The following is a 20,800-nucleotide window of genomic DNA, read 5'->3' as shown; positions in this document are numbered from 1 at the left end:
CAGACAGATTGTTTCAGGAAATCACTTCACATGGCAGAGCCCTGACAGCCCGAGAAGAGCAAGATAAATCGACCACAGGGGCTCGCAGAGATGTATGCTGTGTTATCTGAGTGTGTTTGTATGAGGGGGTAATGTGAGTTCAAGTGTCTGCAGATGTGTGTGTTTGCGTTCCCCTTCCTGGCCATTCTAGGACAATCTCTCGTCTTTACGATCCAGCCTTGTGGCAGCTGAAATTGCAGTGTTGTCAGGCAGTAAATTGCGGCTCTAATAAACTGGGCTGACTGGGGTCCAACATCATCAGAATCCAGCTGTGCTCTTTGGCCTCAAGGCAGGGAAAAAGGTCAGGAAACGTCATGCTGTGTGTTTAGATTAATGTCTCTTGTTTATTATTAACTCAGTGTGTGTGAGTTCGTCCATCCACCTGTATGTCTGTGCAGATCTGTTTGATGATCTGTGATGCTAGTTCATTTATGTGTTGGCCCCTTCTCCATTTCTGATGACCCTGGGCTAATTGAAGAGCATCATTAGTGGCAGCCATTGGGCGGTATGGGACTTGAAGTGTCCTGTCCTGTGCTATCAGCTGACAGGGAACAGTAGATAACCTTTTCCCGTGAGAGCCCAGTCACATTATCTCCTTATCCAAGCCCTTTTGTTCAGGACAGAGGAGAGTGACATGACAAAAGCACTTTGCAAACAAATAACACCATTACCTCCACTCCTCCCTTCTTCTCGCCTCCTCATAGCACACACAAGCTCTTCTGGGACAAAGGCCGCCCCTGAACCCCCTTTTTCTGTGATGAGGGAGGTATTGAATGTGCCAAACAAACATACACAAAAAAGGGTGGATACAACACACATATCATGACTGCAGTGGTCAATTCAGACACTGCCATTGCAACCCTGCATCAGCCCTGAGCAGACAGAAGGACAACAAGCTTGAATGCAAACTATCAGGTATAAAAGGTCTGACTTCCAGATACTCTTTCCTTGTCCTATACACAACAAAGCACACACACAAAGAGAGAACAGAGGATGGAAGGCCAAATAGTTATTCACACAAGAAAAAAAATACCCTTGGGATAAACAAGAGAGAAAATAAAGAAAAGATACATTGTGAGAAAAAGCACACCAATTCTAAAGGCGCAGTAGCTATAAAAACAAATTTTTTTGGGTTGTTTATCACAAAGCGTCATCTCTCCTTCCAACTTCCATTTGCAATCTAAGTGGGACTGAGCAGCAAATGCTGCTGTCCCAGGGAGGTTTACTAAAAGCAGCAGAACGGGAGGGCAACGGAGAGGGAAGGAGAGTTGGCAGATATGCCTGAATCAGCACGTCACACACACACACACACACACACACACACACACACACACACACACACACACACACACACACACACATACACAAATACAAACATATCATGCACCTGATCTTCCAATAATGACAGGTTTGCCTCCCAGGGCCAGGTATGGGAGCAGCAGGGCAGTGGAGCAGGTGGTGCAGAGAAACTAGCACTGCTAGGCCGGGCAGATCTTCATGCCAGTTGGCGCTGCCAACAAGCAACCTGACCAAACCCCCACCCCCACCTGCCTTCTGACTCCACATTGTCCCTATCCTGGGATATACTGTACATCCTGTCCCTGTCGGGGGAAGAGGGCAGGAGGAACAGGAGGAAACCTGTCCAGTATGACAGCTTGTTTAGGAGAACGTCTCTACTGCGGCTTGGTTCACAGAGAGGAGGAGAGATGAGAGGTAGAGATTACAGAGATTTTAGGAGCAATTCAAGTAGAGAAAGTCAGAGTGAGGAAAGAAAGAAGTAGAGACTAGAACGAGGCTGTGAATTTGTGGTAGCAGTGGTGGAATTAAATATTTTGTGTGCACTGTCTGTGAGTGAACCCATTCAGTCAGAAAACATGAAAGACACATATGCATTTTTCATAAGGAATCACCGAGGGACTCACACTGTCATATCTGACAGTAAAGGGAAGTGCAGAGAGTCTGTGTGTGTCTCCCGAGATGAGGACGGGTAGGGGGAGGGCGAGGGTGAGCGTTGACCTTCCTCTTTGCAGCTGAACACTTCTGCTGAGCCCCGGTTACTTCTGAGGCATTAAAGGACACGTCAGAAGGTGAGCAGAATTATTCACCATGTCGAATGCCAGAGAATGTCAAGCAGAGGGAGACGTGTCAACAGAGAGAACTGTTTCACACGTTGACTTTGCCAATAACAGACTGTCTTCTGAATAATATATATATGAGAGGAGGATATGTATTAGTAGGATGTTTCATACTACTTTTATTCTTCTATTTTACCATAACCTCGCTGTTAATAACTTTTTTAAAAATATTTTATTTCATTTGTTTCATTTTTGTCTGAGTAAAACAGCAAAAAGATGTTAAAACAATTATTAGAAAAAACTGAAAGACATTCTGTAGCAGACAACATGTTGCTCCACTACTTCGATGAGATCTCGGGCTACTGTTTCAAAAACATTGCAACAGCCTTGATTTACATTATGAGTAAGCCATAAAGACGCAAGAGCACTTTGTAGTGACAGATATGCTACGCAGACTTTATTTCATGTGGTAATGTTTCAGCAACCACATGCCTTCTTCAGAAATTCCTTGGAGCTCTGAAAAAGGCATGTTGTTGCCAGTTTCCATTACCATTTAAAAGTGCTCCTGCTACTTTTGCAAGTGATTATTTTTGTTTGCTGCCTGATGCACATCATGTGCGGTAAAGCATGCTTCTCTGGCAGGTTTGATTGCGTAGGCTACTCAGAATTCTTACTTTGCAATTTTGGATCACTGTGAACTCATATCATGCTGTTGAAGTGGGTAAGGCTTTAGAACTAATGAGTTAATAGTCAAGTAACTTTTTGACATATAAAACATTTTTTCTGTAGACCAAACACCGGTGCCCAATATGTACAGTATCAGTCAAAAGTTTGGACACATTTTCACATTCATAATGAAAAGGTTTGTCTAAATGTTTTACTTTTGACTACAGCACACATCAAACTCATAGAAAAACAGCTAAACCAACAGAGTTTTTTACAACATTCAGAGACCCCAGATAACACAGTCAATGACCTCTTGGTATAAGTTCACAAAGAGAAACAGCAAATCTTCGCAGCGCATTATCATGTCAGTGGTGGGACAAACACTCGTCTCTAAACTGTGGGTTACATCAGAGTACTTCTCCGCTTGCACACAAACACACTCTGAAGCACAACAAGCCATACTTAAGTCTTCCACTTCCCGTTGCAATCAACAAAATCTGTCAATATCCTTCCCCTCTTTCTGTCCCCCAGTGCTGTAAACAGGGGTGGCAATATAACAAAAGTTCCATATTTGGCCTGTGTTTTTTCTTTTCCTGGCTTCAATCCCGCCCTACCACAGCTTGCTGAAAATTACAATAGAAACACTTGACATCTCTCCAAAGTCTTTAACTCTCGCTTGGCTGTGTCTGTCTCTTACTCCCTGCGCTCGTTTTGTATTCTGTGCCTTCGATCCCTCCATCCTCAACAGCCCCAGGCTGCCATGGTCTTCTGGAAGAACAATAGATACAGTTGACATCCCTCCAGAATCTCTAAACCTCCCACCTCACCTTTTTCTCAGTGGCCTCTATTTTCTCCAAATTTTGTATCACTATAACTCACTCTCCGTCTTTCTCTCACTCTCCCTATCTTTCTCCGTCCCAAATCCAACTATCCTCCCTGTTCTTTTGTGTCCAATCCATTTGCCTCATCACCACACAGGCTTAAAACGTTCATCACTGCATAGAATTGCCCCGACTGACATCATCCCAAAAGCTTTCACTTTGACTTTCAATCTCATCTTTTTTATACCATCTTCTGCTCCTCTGTCAAACCCTTCACCCATACAAGCTCCTTTGAATGTAAATGCCCCTGACCTTCTTGTCATCTCTCTCATAATCGTCACCATATGGCTCCATATGCCATTCAGCACATCTGTTCACACTGCAGAAATGTCCATAGAAGCAAAACTTTACTTTTATTATCTCAACAAGTGAGGAAGTTTGCCACAGAGGTATCTGATTTTACTTATTTCCCATGTAGCTCAATCTGTTTCAAAGAAGTTTGTTGAATCATTTATCGTTTTCTTTATAGTGCTTATCTGCCTTGCATTGTCTTGTTTCAAAATAGAATTGTATTCATCCTCCTTAAATATTTTTCTTGTTTCAAGAAAAGATTTAAGGAAAAGACAGAATGAGTGTAAAACACTTTGGAATCAACTCACAGCATCAGATACTGAAGTGATTTGTGGAACATTGTGCTGGAACTCCCAGCCCATTGCATTAAAATGTATGATTAAAATCTCTCCTAATGATTTACTTATTTAATTTTACAAGCAGATATTTGTAACTCCTTTTTATATTGTTATCTTAAACATTCTTTAGTACTCCTTTTTTACTACTTTACTTCTGCTTTTTTCTTGACCTATAGATGCTCCCCTTCTTTTTTTAGGAGAGTAGCTACTTTTTGTGAAGATCTTTTCAATGATTATGTAACATACTTTTTTTAGTCTATAAAGCATTTTGAACAAGGTTTTTAAAACTGCTATAACTACTACGATTAAATGCATTTTGAGGGCAAAGAGCTGAAAGTGTTGGAATCGAACCGCCAATCTTGCAATTAGTGAAGACAATTAACCTCCTGAGCCACCGCCTTCTGTCTTCATCTGACTTAACCATTTAAAGAAAATTATCATGGAAAGGAACAATTTATAATTAATTCTTGACCAGGAGATTTCACATGACTAAAAGAGACAAACGTCTTCTTGGTGATTATCCTGTTTCTAGCTGAAATTCGATTTCATCACATGCTGAATTAACCCAGCCTGAGATCCTATTGACCACCAACTATGAACAGTGCTCCCTCATTGATTAAATGGTGACCGAGTTTGTGGTAAATGATCAGAGTGAACAGCCAACAAAGACACATATCTCCCTCCCGCTCATGCTCCTCCTCCTCTCATCGTCTTCTCCTCTAATATCAGACTTTGCTTACTCAGCACTTTGGGTAATGGCAACTTAACCATGGGTTGATGATGAATATGTTCCAGATCTTCTGCTGAGCACTGCGCAAATCCCCGAGGACTAGTTATCTAAAACAGGCCAATAAAGCAGGAATAAATGAAGACGCTAACTACGAGCTCAGGTTCCACCAAAGAAAGCCTGAATCACATTCTGACCTGAGATACAGAGACAGACGGTTCTTTGCACTGTTCACCGGCATCTTCTTAAAAAGCAGTACTAACAGTTTCATTCGATCGCATGGTCAAGCACAGAGAGGAAGACTGGAAACAATTTGAAATGCAATTGGTTAATATAGGCATTGCTGTTATGTTTGTTGATGAAAATGTCATTTCAAAAGCAGCGGAGGCAGCACTGACTCAACAGTTACAAAATGAGACAGCAGCATGATGGACAGTTGCAAATAAGAAAAATGGTAGGAAGCCAGGAAGGCAGAAGAGCGACCCGAAGAGACAGATTGAAAGTGATAAAAGGATTGGGAATGACCTCTGCCGGGAATATATCAGGTACTTATCACGCGCTCACACTCCCACAACCACACACACATATATGCAGTAAGTCAGCAATGGCCTTTAGGAGTGACAGCCTGGGGGATTCCTGGGTTAAGTACATGGAGGGAGGAGCAGCTGACAGCTGGCGGGGACACAGGAGGGCTGTCCAACACTGAAGCCAACGGATGGAGCTAAACCTGAGACAGGCTCAAATCACTTTTGATATGATATCAGTATCAGCCTCACAATTCCAGTATTGGTCAAGCTATACCATACACCAGGCAGGCAAACAACATTTTCATTTTAAATGTAGGAATCAATATTTGTTTGATAATCAGTTCATCATTTGGTCAATAACAATCTTCTAACTGCTTTTTGTCTGATGAACAGTACAAACACGTGATAATAATGGCATAACAGAGAAAAGCAAGCAAATTGTTATGTATCAACAAATTTATGGCATTGTCATGATGTATTACTAATCAGTTGCCACAACGATGATCAATTAAGTTTCTGTTTAATGACTAATTGATTCATTGACTAATTGTTTGAGCTCTAGTCAGCCAACAAACACACTCACACATTCATGTAGTGATTGGGCCATGTAAGACACGTTATACAACATTCAAAAACAAGGAGAGCTGTTGAATATTTAATATGTAAGTCTACATACCACAGAAATATGGGTACAGAAAAGATAATAGGAATGGAAATAGGAGAAGAAGAAGAAAGGATGGTGAGGAAGAACAGGGGGTCAGAAGTGATATTGAAGAAAATGAATTAATATAAAAGAGAAAAACAACAATTGCAACATACAGTATTCTTCATCATTAGAGCAGAGGGAGCTGAAACTGGGCTTAGATAGTACAATGCATTTCACAGTCTGCACAGTGCACATGAATACACATATACAATACAATAACAATAACACATAACAAAATAATTCATTGTGTAGAACACACTTCTACTGTACACGCACACGCAAACATGCTCAGTCAATCTGTGTGGGGTGAGTGCAGTAGCGGGCTTCAGGGTTGACTGGCTCCCCATCATCCTCCATCATTCATAATTCACAAAGCCATTTATCACACACACACACACACACTCCCTGCCATACACACTAACTAGTCGCTACAGCCACAAACATGGACAGGGTGTGGCTGCATGTGTAGGTGTTTGCATTTAGTTTATGCAAAGAGCCGAAAGAGTCTGTGTGTGTGTGTGTGTGTGTGTGTGTGTGTGTGTGTGTGTGTGTGTGTGTGTGTGTGTGTGTGTGTGTGTGTGTGTGTGTGTGTGTGTGTGTGTGTGTGTGAGTGGGTGTGGGATTACTGTGTGCCACCTTAAGAGTGAGCTCCATCCGTCAGTGTCAGTAAAGGCTAGTGTACCTCTGTTAGGAGGAGTGCTGGCATTTTCTGTACCCTTCATCACAAGGGAGAAAAGCTTAGGATGCATCAATGAGTCATGATAGCCAGTTATCACCCGAGCATCTGAACGACTGTGAGAATGGCTGAGCACCATGCACGGCTCAACTCTCACTTTACAAGAAGAGATCTAAATGAAGTATCAAATATACTGTGAGATAGCAACAGCAGGAGTGAGATACACAGAGACACTTTCATATTTCTTTGACTTTTTCAAGGTTGAAACATCTTTGAGTGAGACTGTGTGCAGTTTACATCTGTGTAGGTGTCCTTTAGAGATGTAAGAATTGCTGAATCGCTATGAGTGTTCAGCTTATTGTTGCTGTGCTCACACAAAAATAAGCCTTCACGTGGTTTTTACCGCCATATGAAAGTCAGAGCTTCGGCTGAATAAAGTCAATTTAGCCCCTTTCTCCCAGTCGAAGCACCAGTTCTTCCATCTAAAAAAGAACCTCCAGTTTCCAGCTGACCCTCGTCCCTTTTAATAGACTGTTGCCATGGCAATTAGCCTTGGCGGGCCCAGGGTGCGGAGCTGGAGTAAGTGTGTGTATGTGTGTGTTTGTGTGTGTGTATTTGTGTGTGTGTGTGTGTGTGTGTGTGTGTGTTTGTGTGTTTGTGTGTGTATGAGAGTTGCTGCAGATGGGAAAATGTCCTTTCCCATGTGTTGTGCTGAGGCTGGTGTTATGACTGTGAGTCGGGTGGAGCTGCACAAAAGCCCTGAACAGGATGAACCGAACAGGAGCAACTCTATCCATCTTTTTGTCACAGTCTGTAGACAGTATATATTTCTCTTTTTTTCCACTTTTTCTTCATTCTCACCTTTCTTTCATGCCCTTTCCTCTTTTCTCGATTCCCTCTATTTCATTTGCGGGAGGGAAGTTATGTTTGCAGAAAGATATGCAAGCAAATCCTTGCAGCACATTTGCATATGTGAAATCCTACAGTGTATGATAACAGATTGATTTGCTGTGTTCAATCATGAGAGAGCAGCAAGAAGATTCCTTTATAATCTCTAGCTGCATAAGCATATCAAGATGGCATGATATTACTGTCTTTGACACTGTAAGATTGTTCTTACCCTGAGGTAATGAAAGGAGTCTAATTCTAGTGGTAATCATGTTTGCAAACCTCTGCTATTTAGAGAGCTTGATAAAAACTGCAAATGCAAACACTACAAGGAAAGCTTTTGAGGATTTACAGTACACTTTGTAATTTGAAGAGAAGAAACCACATGGCCAACATAATAAAGTAATTATGTTTACTATCCTGCAGATCCAAACTCCCTCCTCTCTGCACTGCTCACAACCTCTGTGGGGCTAATTATACCAGAAAGCAGGCATCTGTCATATATGACCACCTCCATACAACAGAACAAGGCATGGCTGCACAATATTAGGTTACTTCCACCAGTTTAATGGTAGGTAATGGGGCAGCAGAAATGTGGAGGAGCCAAATTAGATTTCTCTCCCATTTAACCACACAAGATGCCCCAAGAGCATTTACTTGTCTTACACTTTTCTTAGAAAGAGGCTTGCCAAATATTTCTGAAATAATCTTGCCTCAACAACTTGATAATTCAAAAACTACAATGAAATAATACAAACAATAACATAATATAAATGCTTCCTTAAGATATTTACAAGCAAGAAAATTAGAGAAACATTCACTAACAAATGAATGCTATAACCAAGCAGGTAGAGCAAGAGGAGTCTAATGGGTTTACTACATTGTAGCGCTTTACTGCTTCATAAGCATTTTTTCAAATCAGGAAATATCAAGATACTGTAATTACTACAATATTACAATATTACCATATTACAATAATAACACCTAGTCAAAATATACTGATATGATTAACTGATGTCAGCTCTACCACAGTACTGTTCGCTTTATAAAACACTGTTTTGTAAGCAGCATTAATAATCCAAAGTGGTTACACATCCATCCTACAACTGCTACCAAAGCTAAAATCCTCTCTCTGGCCTATCCAGGTCATGTTTCATGGCACCAGAGCATTACTCTTTGCAGGCACTGCCATTGATATCACATTCTATTCTTAATTTAATCTGGATTAAATTAAAATAACAAAAGGCTTCTGAATTAAGTGAAACAATGTGTGCAGACAGCATCTTGTGATAACATGTCCTACTCCACATGGTACATGTGCTGAATATGCTCTACAGGCTAAGTCATGTCAGCCTGCTTGCATGTGGGCCCTTATCAGACAGACAGTGGTGGCACTGATATCAGGCTCTCTCATCCACCTCGCCCTGGGTTATCTCTGTCACACTAGATGGGGGCAGGACACTTCACCATTGAGCCAATAGGACAGCTGTCCCCGATAGGGGGACTGAGAGGTCTGCAGGGTCCTCTGACACTTGTCAGGATTAAGTGGAGCACAACAGAATACATGGATGTTCAGACCAAAATCTCCAACAGTATCAGCTCAATAGAAAGCTCACTGGCCCATGCAGATATGATTATTTGCAGCTCTTTGAAATAATATGTTTACTGCTTTTCTGCTCTTGATCCTAAAAACTCATTACACCCCCGGAGTACAAATCTTTTATTGCTTGCTGGGCTGAAGCAGCAAGCAATACCCATGCTGCACAATCCTTGTGAATGAGCACAGGTAGCCCAATCCTGCTGAGTAACAGCGTGACACAGCAGATAACCTAAATGACTGCAGCTATAAAATCCCACTAATCACCACCTTGTAGACCTTCCAACAACCTTGCCACAATGACCCTATGTTTGCAAAGCATGACATGGGATCCTAAAGCTCTGCAGACTTGCTCAGTATGATAAGGACAAAGATGGTAACTGGCGAGATTGCATTGCTGCAGGCTACAATGCCATGCTGTGCTGAACTATAATCGACAGTACAGAGCAGTACTGCACAATGCAGTGTGATGTATTACGCCATTAGTCTCTCAGCAGAGCTGTAATCTACCATGCACAGCCAAGGTGTTCTAGGCAGGGCTCGGTCACTGCAATACAATATAGCAGCTCAGAGTCCTCCTGGCTGTTTCATTCCCCTGGCAGTCTCTGAGCAGTCACATCCCCCTCTCAGACTTCAGATGAAAGGGCTGCGACACCACACAGTTTGGTGTGTAACAGTAATCCCAGGATCTATTTACCAATGGTTTTATAAACCATACCAACAGCTGCCACCACAGCTTAACCACACTCTCTCCATATCTGCCACCCTTACCCCATCATAGCAGTAAGCCACTCGACTCAAAGCACTCCATTTCACTATTGACAGCCCCTCTCCCCTCTCCCTCTCCCTACAGTAGGGCTGAATGTGTGTGCATACTGATTTGGACTCAAGAGTCTAGACAAAAATTATGCCAGGTATTTGATTGCTGGCTGGGGGAGAAGACAGCTGTATATATATTAGGGTGAAAAAGCCAAACCATTTAACTTTTTGAGTATGGCAGTGTGTATAAAGGGTGCACACACAAACACACACACACACAGCTAGTGTGAATCCAAAGGCTTAAATGTGTACAGCCTCCTTTTATCCGCTTGGGGATTCTTCTGGAGCTCAATGCTGTGGTTCAGTGACATGGTGGCTTAACGTAGTGGGGGTAAGGCAATGCTGAATGTGTTTCTTCTCCCTTAGTACCACCATCAATTGGACCAAAGCTAAGTATCAGCCAGCAAAACTGCACCACAGGTAAGAGCAGTTCATCTACTTTCACTCTCGCCGTCATTTCTCTGTTTCTATAAGTGTAACCTCATTTATCGGGGCCAAGGTCACAGGTAGCAGCCAAAATAAGGAGTTCTCCACTGAGCCTCAGGCAAATACTGTACACTTTACTGACTGACAGTACATCCCTGTGGAATTGACTTTGCAGGGTAAAGGAAGGGATGTGTGAATGTGTGCGTGTGTGTGTGTGTGTGTGTGTGTGTGTGTGTGTGTGTGTGTGTGTGTGCGCGCACGCGTGTGTGTGTGTGAGAGAGAGAGAGCAAGAGAGTCTCCCAAAAGCCCAAATCAATCTCCCGATAACTAATACCTGCTGCAGAGTGTGAAGTATTAGGGCGAGAATGAAGCGACACAGAACATTTATCACTGAAACTATTTGCAGCTAAGTTCTACTCTGTGCTCAAATCAATCCTAATGTAGCTAATCAATTATCGTTCTCAAGGTTTTAAAGGTGGACTCGGAATTCGTACAAATTAATATTACGGACCAAATACATATTATCTTCCTTCTTATAGCTAGCACAACCACTGGCCCTGGGTGATTGTCTATGATCTCTGCATGACATGAGAACCTCTGTTTTTGGCTCATCATAAATATACACAGCCATGACAGCCTCATTATAGGCAATCAATATCATTTGCTGTGATGAAAACGGCTGGCTGGCAGGCAGCTGATGTGTTCGGGGTCAGGATAACACCAGGCCAGTGTGGGAAGATATGATGATGGAGAATTACTAACATTAATCACTTTAGCCAAGGAGATTACCCAGTCTTGCTTAATTAGAAATCTCCCAAAGGGCAAAGGAGAGGAGAGAGCGGGGTGGGATACTGTACACAGCTGCCCGAGCACAGCTTCGCTCAGCAGTTAAGTTGGAAAAGGTCATGTTCACAATTTCAAACTCAATCTGAGAACATGCCTTACCTTCAAGCGACTGGTTCCTGAGAACTGTGTACATAATGAGTGGAAAGGGGCTGTGCAATAATATGAAAGAGCTTTCAGAAGCTCAAATTAATAAAAGTGTTCTTTAGAACATCAAAGTGAAGCAACCAGTGTTCATTTGGGTTATTTATTTTATTCTTTATTCATTGAACTTGGGTAATAGCAACAGCTTGGAAGGTTCACACCAAGGGAGAGAACAACGAGAAGAGTTTTTTAAATATCTGCCACTAAGACAATTAAGTAGTCTGGGTATTTTATGTACTATCACAGTGTTACAAATGAAGGCAACACAACTCTTAATGAGCCCAATAACTACTTTTGGTCTTTTCAGATCGTAACACAACACTTAGTCAACATCAGCACACAAACAATTAAATTTCCCTTGAAAAAGAAAGGTTACTAAAGGAGAGACGGAGCAACTCCAACTCTCTGTGGTGATTCTGTCATTATCACAAAGATAACAGGGCCATACTGACAGTCTCCTCCAAAGGGATAATCTTGTACAGGTGCCATCATTCTGCATTAAACACAAAGGAAGGACATAGACGGTTACTTTCCAGGGAAACGGAGCCAAATATAGCAACCATTTCCAGTAAGGAAAAAACACAACACAACAAGGTCTGGCCTCACGTGCAACCCCTTGTAAAGACAACCACCTACATCGAGTCTTGTACAGAGTGTTGTGAGGTGTGCATTGTTCAAACCTAACCCTAACCCTTTAAAAGGATAATCTCAATATACCTTCCCATGAGCTATATTGTAGCTGCATTATTTTTTTTAAGCTAACCAGTGCTACAATAATTCATTAGTCAATCGAAAGATTATGAATCAACAACTTGATTTAAATTAGCTTGAAAATAAATTATTTATTCAGGAAACATTTTTTATTTTATTCTATTTCTCTCTTTCTATACCCGTAACTGATACTAATGGAAAGCATCACTTGGTTTACAGATTAATAACACTTTTAAGTTATTTTAAATGCTGTTGTTCGTAATGTTCTGTGTGTCAAAGGCTAATTTCTACCACGGCTGATTAAAAGTTGTATTGTAAACTACAAACTGATAAGTTTTGGACCATTGGTCAGACAAAGAAAACAATCTGACAACATCTGCTTGGGCTCTGGGAAACTGTGATGGCCTTTTTTATTTTAGTTTTTTCATCTGACATTAAACAATCATCAGATTAATTGATAACCACAACAAACATTATTAGTCAGAGCATTAAATCTAACTGTGAGGTCCTCAAGCTGTCTTCAGTTTCATCCACTGAGATGTAAAGTGAGCCACCACATGTTCATTTGTTGCTAAAACCACAGGCTTCAGGTCAGTGAAAAGCCAGCATGATGCAGCTGTAACACTCAGCCAACCACATGTGACTGCACCCTATGTGAGCCTCTGCTACAATGAACCACAAATAATGTATAATTACAGTGGGCAGTTATAAATAAAAAAGGAGAAACTTGTGCACCTGAAAGATGGGACAAAAAGACTTGACTCTAGAGTCAAGTCTTTTTGTGCAGCCTAAAGTTATGGTGGAGCTGTAAAAACACTTATAAGCCAAAAAATATTTGTGAGAAGGTGAAACATCACAGTAACTCAAAAAGAACATCAAAAGTACAAAAAAGACAGCTGCACAAATCAGTGTCTAGGTCAGAGCAATTTACTTCTCAGTTGGGCAACAGGGACAAGCTCCAGCCAGGATCCAAGCCTGGCTCCAATGTTACCCAAGTGATTTACACTGACTGAGCTACACAGTGGAGGGATTTTTACAGCACTAGAGAACAACTCTCTCCTGACAGCCAGCTCTCTCACTGGCACAGAAAATCTACAGGGGGAGAATAAATCTTAGGAAGGGAACTGAATACATGATGGAGGCCAGAAAGAAGTCGAGCAGAAGAAGAAGTAGGAGGGGGCGATAACACTGTCTGTGGGTAACACATTTATCCTTGCAATAAAAAAAAAGAAGAAAAAAGGAGCAAGTGCAAGAGTCGTAGTCACTCATTAATCTAGAAGATGAGGGGAAAATGCAGGCACATTAATCACTCTGGGCTGGCTGGTAAACAAAAGGCACTTTCACTCCATTTCCTTCCTTAACTGTTGACAGCACTGGTTGCCAGGCCAAGTTGATCATTTGTGCGCACAAATTATTAATGCGCGCACTTACATTCCTCATTTTTGCAGGTTACCAATTTATAATCCATGTTAATCTGTGCCTGAAATGCTGTGAACAAAATCCGGCATGCAGCCTCCAAGGAGAGAAACAAAATAAACCTGAAATGCATATTTAAAAGGACAGATCAACACCATCTGCAATACCTTAGTACTCATTACACTTACACTGGGTGATAATGGATTAGCAACCTTAAATGACAGAAAGAGTCATTCAGCCAACAATTAGTTACACACTGTGGCGATTTGCATAAATGTATCAAATAAAAGCTGCAGTCAAGCAGTTTTGAGGCAAAACGAAGCAAGGACAAGATAGAGAAGTGAAGACAAAGCTGTAGGCAAATCACTATTAGAGACAGTTGCAGTGTTGTAAAGCAATCCCTGGGGTTCAGAGCGAGGTTAAGAGAACAGGACACATTGAGGACGTCTGGAAGGCAATGTAATTGAGCAAGGGAATAAAGAGTGGGCAGAGACAGGGTGCAGGGGAAGCTGGGAAAGAAAATGGCGTCTGTCTGTGATACAGTCACATAATACCAACACCACAGAGGGCACTGATCACAAATTCAAACTCCTGCCAGCCCATCTGTGCCAGTTACAATAAACAATGCTAAAATCCTTTGTCCAACTTGAGCTATACACATGCTCCTGTGCCACTATTTTGATAAATCTGGAGTTAAACTGCTGACATGCTGGCATAATTTCCTCTAGGTATGGCAGGGAAGCATTATAGGACATAAACAAAAGCACATAAAAATGCCAAAGTTTGTAGGTTCATGGAGGAATGATTGCATTGATAAGTCTCACAACTGTATCAACTGCTGATCTTGGAATCATTCTTGTTAGATATTAATCCTATGTTTTTCATAAATGCAAGCTACAATAAAACATGAAATAACACTGAACAAAAGCTGGAGCATTATCTCCACTCACAACATCTATACTTGGCATGCTCATTTATACCTTATATTCACAGTACACCTACCTTTGAGCTGGTCTGCCACCACACTCTGTCCTATTCTCTCAATGACCTGTCCGTCTTCATGTTTGTAGCGTTCATCCAGAAAGTCGGCGGTGGCCTGTGATAGGTGCACCTTGCCAGCCACACCTAGTTGCTCCATTAGGTTAGCCAAGTTGACATCATTTGACCAAACATCAAACTTGAAGCGCTTCATGCCAAGGATACCACACAGTACAGTGCCAGTGTGGACACCCACCCTCATGTTGACCATCTCCCTCTTCTCCTGGCAGAATTGTTCAATAGCTTGGATCATGCCCAGGCCCATTTCCACGCAGCAATAGGCATGATCTGATCTGGGTTCTGGACACCCAGCCACACAGTAGTAACAGTCTCCTAGAGTGCTGATTTTTTCACAGCCAGTGAGCTCACAAAGCCGATCAAAACGTCCAAACAAGTCATTGAGAAGCCCAACAAGGGCATGAGCAGATTTATTGGCAGACATTTTTGTGAAGCCCACAATGTCTGCAAAGAGGATGCTGACGGGCTCCATCCGCTTCATGTTGAAAGGTCTGAAGATGATCTGACCTCGAGGGATGGAGGTTTTCTTACGTTTATTACTCTTAGGGCTGGAGATAGCGGCTGCCGCTCCACTAGTGGAGTATCGCTTCACAGAACTGTCACCTATCTCCTCATCACCTTGCTTCATCAGTTCATCAGCCACGATTCTGGGCATGACAGAGTGGATCATTCGCTCCTTTAAGGCTTTCTCCACCTCCAGATCTTTACCATGCATGATAGCTTGTCCCACCTTGAGGAAGGTGCTTCGTGACCGCACCTCAGACATGATGAACAAGTGCATGCCAATAGCGTGGGCACAGAGGTGGAGCAGAGCTTTGGCTGGGCCCAACCAGCTTAGTGTATTCCAGTCTGTTTCAGATGCTATGCTCCAATTGCCCCCTGTCTGGGTCAGATGCCACCAACCCAAACTCTCAAAAAACACAGAGTAGAAAAGCCCGAGTAGAACAGAAGCATAGAGGCGAACATGGAGAACACTGTAAAGCAACAGAAGAACCTCAATACAGAGTGAAAATGTGCCTACAGGGGAGAGACAGGGGGACCAAGTGCTGTCTCCCACCAGTTTGTCATAGGACAGGTTGTATAAGGGCCCCATGCCACTGAACTCTTCCACATCAAATGTAGGTGTATGAGTCTCTGGATCTCTGAAGCCTGAAGTCTGGATCTGTGGGGCTAGTGTCATAATGAAGGTTACAAAGATAAGAAGCAGAGATGCTTGGTTGTAGCAGCGAGAGTAGAGCTTTGTGAAAGTTAAGAGGAAGAGGACGAGGCAGAAAAGGAGAAAGAACGCAGTGGGAATTAGAAAAGCTGTCCTGTCACAGCGGGAAGGGTTGGCAGCAAAGTACAATCCCCAGAGGAGGCCAACGGCAGCCAGGTAAAACAGCACATAGCGGAACCGCTGCTGGGTCTGAGGGAAACACCGTTCTCTACAGGCCTCCTCCAGGATGGATGAGTCAAACTTTGGGTCCCAGAAATGACCTGCAGACCGCTCAAAAAGCTGAGGCATCTTCTTCTGGGTGCGAAAACTCTTGACCACTGGCCTCCTCGCTCCGGACTCCCCAGAGCTACAGCTGGAGGAGATACTGTACTTGCAGTGCTTGGATCCTCCGATGAAGCCTCCCCCGATTGAACCAAGTGGCCCGCCTGCGTGCTTGTGTTTGCCACTACTGCCAATCTTCACTGAGACGCCCCCATCTCCGCTTGAGTCACAGCTCACTTCTGTGTTGTGAGGCAGCAGTTGTTGATGTTGGGGAGATGCCATGTTGCTTTTTTTTATCTTTCCAAAATCAAAGATGATGCAGAGGATGGGGCAGTTCAAGGTAGAAAAGGGAGGTAAAGTAGTAAGGCAAAGTATGGAGCCACAGTATAACAACCAAATCTTAAAAAGTCTTAAAAGTGAAAAAGCAGAGCATAATCAAAATATTTTCCAAGAAAATTGCACTCAGTTAGCAGTGTAGTGGCTGAAAAAACCCCAGCAGACCGTCCAAAGATTTTGAGTAGTTCATTATTGCCCTTCTTGACGTCAATCCCTGCATTCCTCCATGTTCCCGTCTGTTTTGACGCACTCAACGGTTCACTCTCCGCCTGCTCGGTTGCAGTCCAAGTCCACTAAGCTGCCTACTCACTGTTTCTCTCATTGGAAACATATGTGGGTAAAAACTCAGAATTACAAAATACTGTCTGCAAAGGGAACAGTTGAGAGAGAGAAACCAAGTAAGTAAATAAGATGATTTAATGAAGTTCCTGGTAAGTTATTAAAATAACAAATCCAGTCATGATAGTATTATTTTTGTCTTTAATTACTGGTGCATGTCCAATCATGCGTATGATTCAGTTTTTCACTTAAACTGGAAATAGGCAATAACCTCCTGGCGTTTTGTTCTGAGCAAAACTTCATTCAAAACTGATTATCTCTAGTGTTTGTTCTTTCTTTTAAAAAGAGTCGACACACGGATCTGCTGTTTGCCGTGATGAGCGAAGAGATCGGCTCTCAACTTTAGGGCTCACGTCAACTCCAGGTAACGGGAACAAGTGCGCAAAAACTCCCACCTAAACTTGTATTTATACAAACATGCTCCCTGCTGCGGGGCCTAATCGCGACTATTCCCGTGGACGGAGCCCCGTCCTTTCCTGACTTCCCGCTCCGCAGTCTTCACCGCCAGTGGGTCTCCAAATACGCAAAGGGAGCTCTTGTGCATGGAGGTCAGTTGGAGACAAATGCATGAGACGCGGTGTGCAGAAATCCCTGGAAACAAAACTGTTCCGTTTTATCACAAGCTGTCAATGACTCGTGTGTAAACACTCTGCTCCAAGGCTACGCACCAACCAGCCTTGCTTTAATGTTGCATTGGTATTGCTTTGGTATCCACAGACACACCAAATGTCGCCAACTCATCGTCACGGTGCGCCCTAAGGATATATCCAGATTGTCCTGTTATCCTGACCATGCCGGTTCCTGGCTGTATATTCTGTGTCAATCGGACAACTAAGGGGAAATGCACACTTGCGCAGACTACACCAAGTATCGTTCAGTCTGTCTTTTTTCCCTAAAGTTAAGTTTGCCCACGGCACCTTGGTCCCTCTAAGCTAAATGGTAGACGATGAAAGCCCGGAGAGAGTCGGGCTAATTAAAAGGTCTCCACCTCCGCTCCACGCCCCCCCACACCACAGTCCCACAGGTCAAACCAAAGTACTGCCTTGATCCAGCCACTCTAATTGGATTGCACGGGAAGCACAATAGAATTTCTTCACATCTCCGAATAAGTATCCTTAAATCCAAGACAAATATGATGGATTAGGGCTGCAGCATCGTCCAGCCTTTCAATGCCCTGCATCGTCCACAGTGGGATGAGATTGATTTGTCTCCTTTATCTGACCATTATCTGTGCGACGCAGCAGTGTCGACACCTGCATGAAATGTAAAGTGTGCGCTATCCAGGCGCTGTGGGCAACGCAGTGGCCGCAGCCGCCACCATCTTCTGTGCGCTGACAGCCGTCCAGCTGCGAGAAGTGTGTGCGAGTGTATGTGTGTGTGAGTGTGAAGTACGCTAGAATAAAATAAAGATGATTTCCGCCTCTTTCTTTCAGAATAAAACCCCATGGACTACACGTAATATAATAATCAATTACAGTTCTTGGGTGACGCACCCTTTTACTAAAGACACGGTTGATTCAGGTTTCATAGTCTAGATTTCAGTCTGCAAAGTCTGGGAAAACACAAAAAGAAATGTAGAAAGTGTGGACTAAGCTTATTTTTTACCTGAAATTTTTTTATCTAACTGGAAGAAAAATAATCTACTGTACAAGATTGTTAAAGGTGGAGTGTGTATGATTTAATGGCATCTAATGGTGAGGTTTCAGACACCAGTGTTTGAGTTGTCCGTTCTGGGCTACTGTAGAAATAAACCGTTGCAATACAGCAACCTCCCTAGAAAACGACCAACTCTCTATGTGGATATACATTCTTAGTTTCAAGTGATTATACACTAATGAAAACATACTCATGAATATTATATTCCAATTATGCATGTATGGCCAGATGGGGCCCTTCTGTGTGGAGTTTGCATGTTCTCCTTGTGTCTGTGCAGGTTCCCTCCGGTGACTCCGGGTGTATTGGTGATTCTAAATTAAAAACTCCACAACTCTCCAGAGGATAAGCAGTAAAGAAAGTAAATCAAATCAAATAAAATGAAAGTTACACACACGTGTGACACATCATGCTAAAGGTCTGCAAAGTAAAAAATAGTACTTAGGCAGAAAAATTGTTGCATAGTTATAACCCCGACTGTATGGTGTAACAACTGTACCAGATATCACGTATTGAACTTCCTCAGATCTGCGGAAGAGTGATTCAAAAGGTGGTTTATGTTGAAGTCCAATTGTTGTGCTTCCTGTTTGAGGGCTGCGGCTGACTTGACGGTGCTGTCTGTGTTTGGTGAGCAGGGAAGAGAAGATGGGTTGACTATTAATGGGAGGGGAGGGGGACCGTGGACTTACGTGCACGCACTGGGAGAGAGTGGTAACGAGCACGTATTTTGGGAAAGGGTGGGGACGTTTTTGTTGTTTGTTTGTTTGTTTATTGAGCGCACCCCCAACTCTCAGTTTAAAGATGAAGCCCCTTCACCTTCTTGTCTTTTCCACCCTTTATTTAATATGGATGGAAACCTGTGCCCTTGGATGATAGCAGAGGAAAAACTCATTGGAGAAAAGGGGATATAATTATATTGCAGTGAAGTCATAGAAGATGAAATACACTAATTCACTAAACTGCTTTAGACAGTCACTGTAATGTAATAGCAATATTGGATTATACGATTATCATGATGGATGAAAATGTATAATGGCAGCACCAGGGCAAATCCAGTGTTGCACACTACAATATTCAAAAAATGGTTTTCAATGAGGATAAATACATTCCTATTGTTTGTGCAGCATGTCTCCTAATGATTCATTCTCTACTCAATAGGCTGAGAAAATATCAAACAGCAGTGTTCTGTACATGGGCTTCACAGTATACTGAGAAGATCACCAGGAGGAAGTATGCATACTACCTGCACTACACCTGTGAGTAGGGGAAGAACAAAAGCATGTATCTTATGAAAGGAATGAAAAGGAGACCTCCCCCATGTTCAGATCAGTGTGTGATGTACATAATAATACAAAGCTTTGTGGCTTGCAATAGAAGTCGTTAATGTAAGTCTTGAGATGAGTTTCAAAGCACAAGATTGATTCTACAGACAAACGAGTCTTTCTCATATATAGTGGAGAAAAATACACTGATCAAGACACAATATTTAATGTGTACATGTGCCTGTGTGTATCAGGTTGTGCACTGTAAATGTATATGCTACATGCACATCATATAATGATTTGTTTATGCACAATAATGTGTCTGTCTTGTGTGTGCATAAAAGCTTTTAAACAATGTTGCAATTATTTCCACCTTTAAAATCAAGAAACCAATTTTTGGGGAAACATTTTTGTGTACATATGGATATTTTAAAAACTCTTCATTTAAACAAAGCCACTGTGTGTTAATGCCTTTTGATGGTTGCTGTTGAACGATGGTCTTTGATTTATGAATAAAAATACTTATGTAGAATGTGTTATGAACTTTAAATCTTTTTTTCCCTTCATTTTTTAAGTCAGATATCTCATGTAAAATCATGCTTGAGGAAGAGCGCAAATACATTCACAGAAAAACATATAAGGGTTTAAGTCAGTGTGTATAGTAGAGTCTTGGTGCACAACAATCAAGCCTACTACAGAGCTCCAACACAAACACATACACAAACATAGATACACATCCCTTCCCACTTCCAGTCACGACAAAAAGTTGGTGCAATGCAGCTATAATATAAAACCATGCTTTCAAACCTAAATGTGACAGAGTGTTCAGACTCTTGGCAACAAGGTGTAACAGAGAGAACAGATATGAATGGAGAAAAGGATGTGATAGCGTGCTGTAGTAAGATAG

At 42.3% G+C, this 20,800-nt stretch overlaps 1 protein-coding gene across 1 annotated transcript in view; it reads right to left on the bottom strand.

Moving 5' to 3' along the window:
• The window catches only part of LOC133999379 (adenylate cyclase type 9-like), a 28,332-nt gene extending 11,747 nt beyond the window's left edge, over nucleotides 1-16,585 (bottom strand). Inside the window, exon 1 of the mRNA XM_062438598.1 lies at nucleotides 14,773-16,585. Within this exon, the coding sequence (XP_062294582.1) occupies nucleotides 14,773-16,585 (1,813 nt within the window). The remainder of the gene's footprint in view (nucleotides 1-14,772) is intronic.
• Between the last annotated feature and the right edge of the window lie 4,215 nt (nucleotides 16,586-20,800).

The sequence above is a fragment of the Scomber scombrus genome, chromosome 18 (genome assembly GCF_963691925.1).
Source record: "Scomber scombrus chromosome 18, fScoSco1.1, whole genome shotgun sequence".
Taxonomy (NCBI): domain Eukaryota; kingdom Metazoa; phylum Chordata; class Actinopteri; order Scombriformes; family Scombridae; genus Scomber; species Scomber scombrus.
This window is presented reverse-complemented; position numbering and strand designations above follow the sequence as displayed.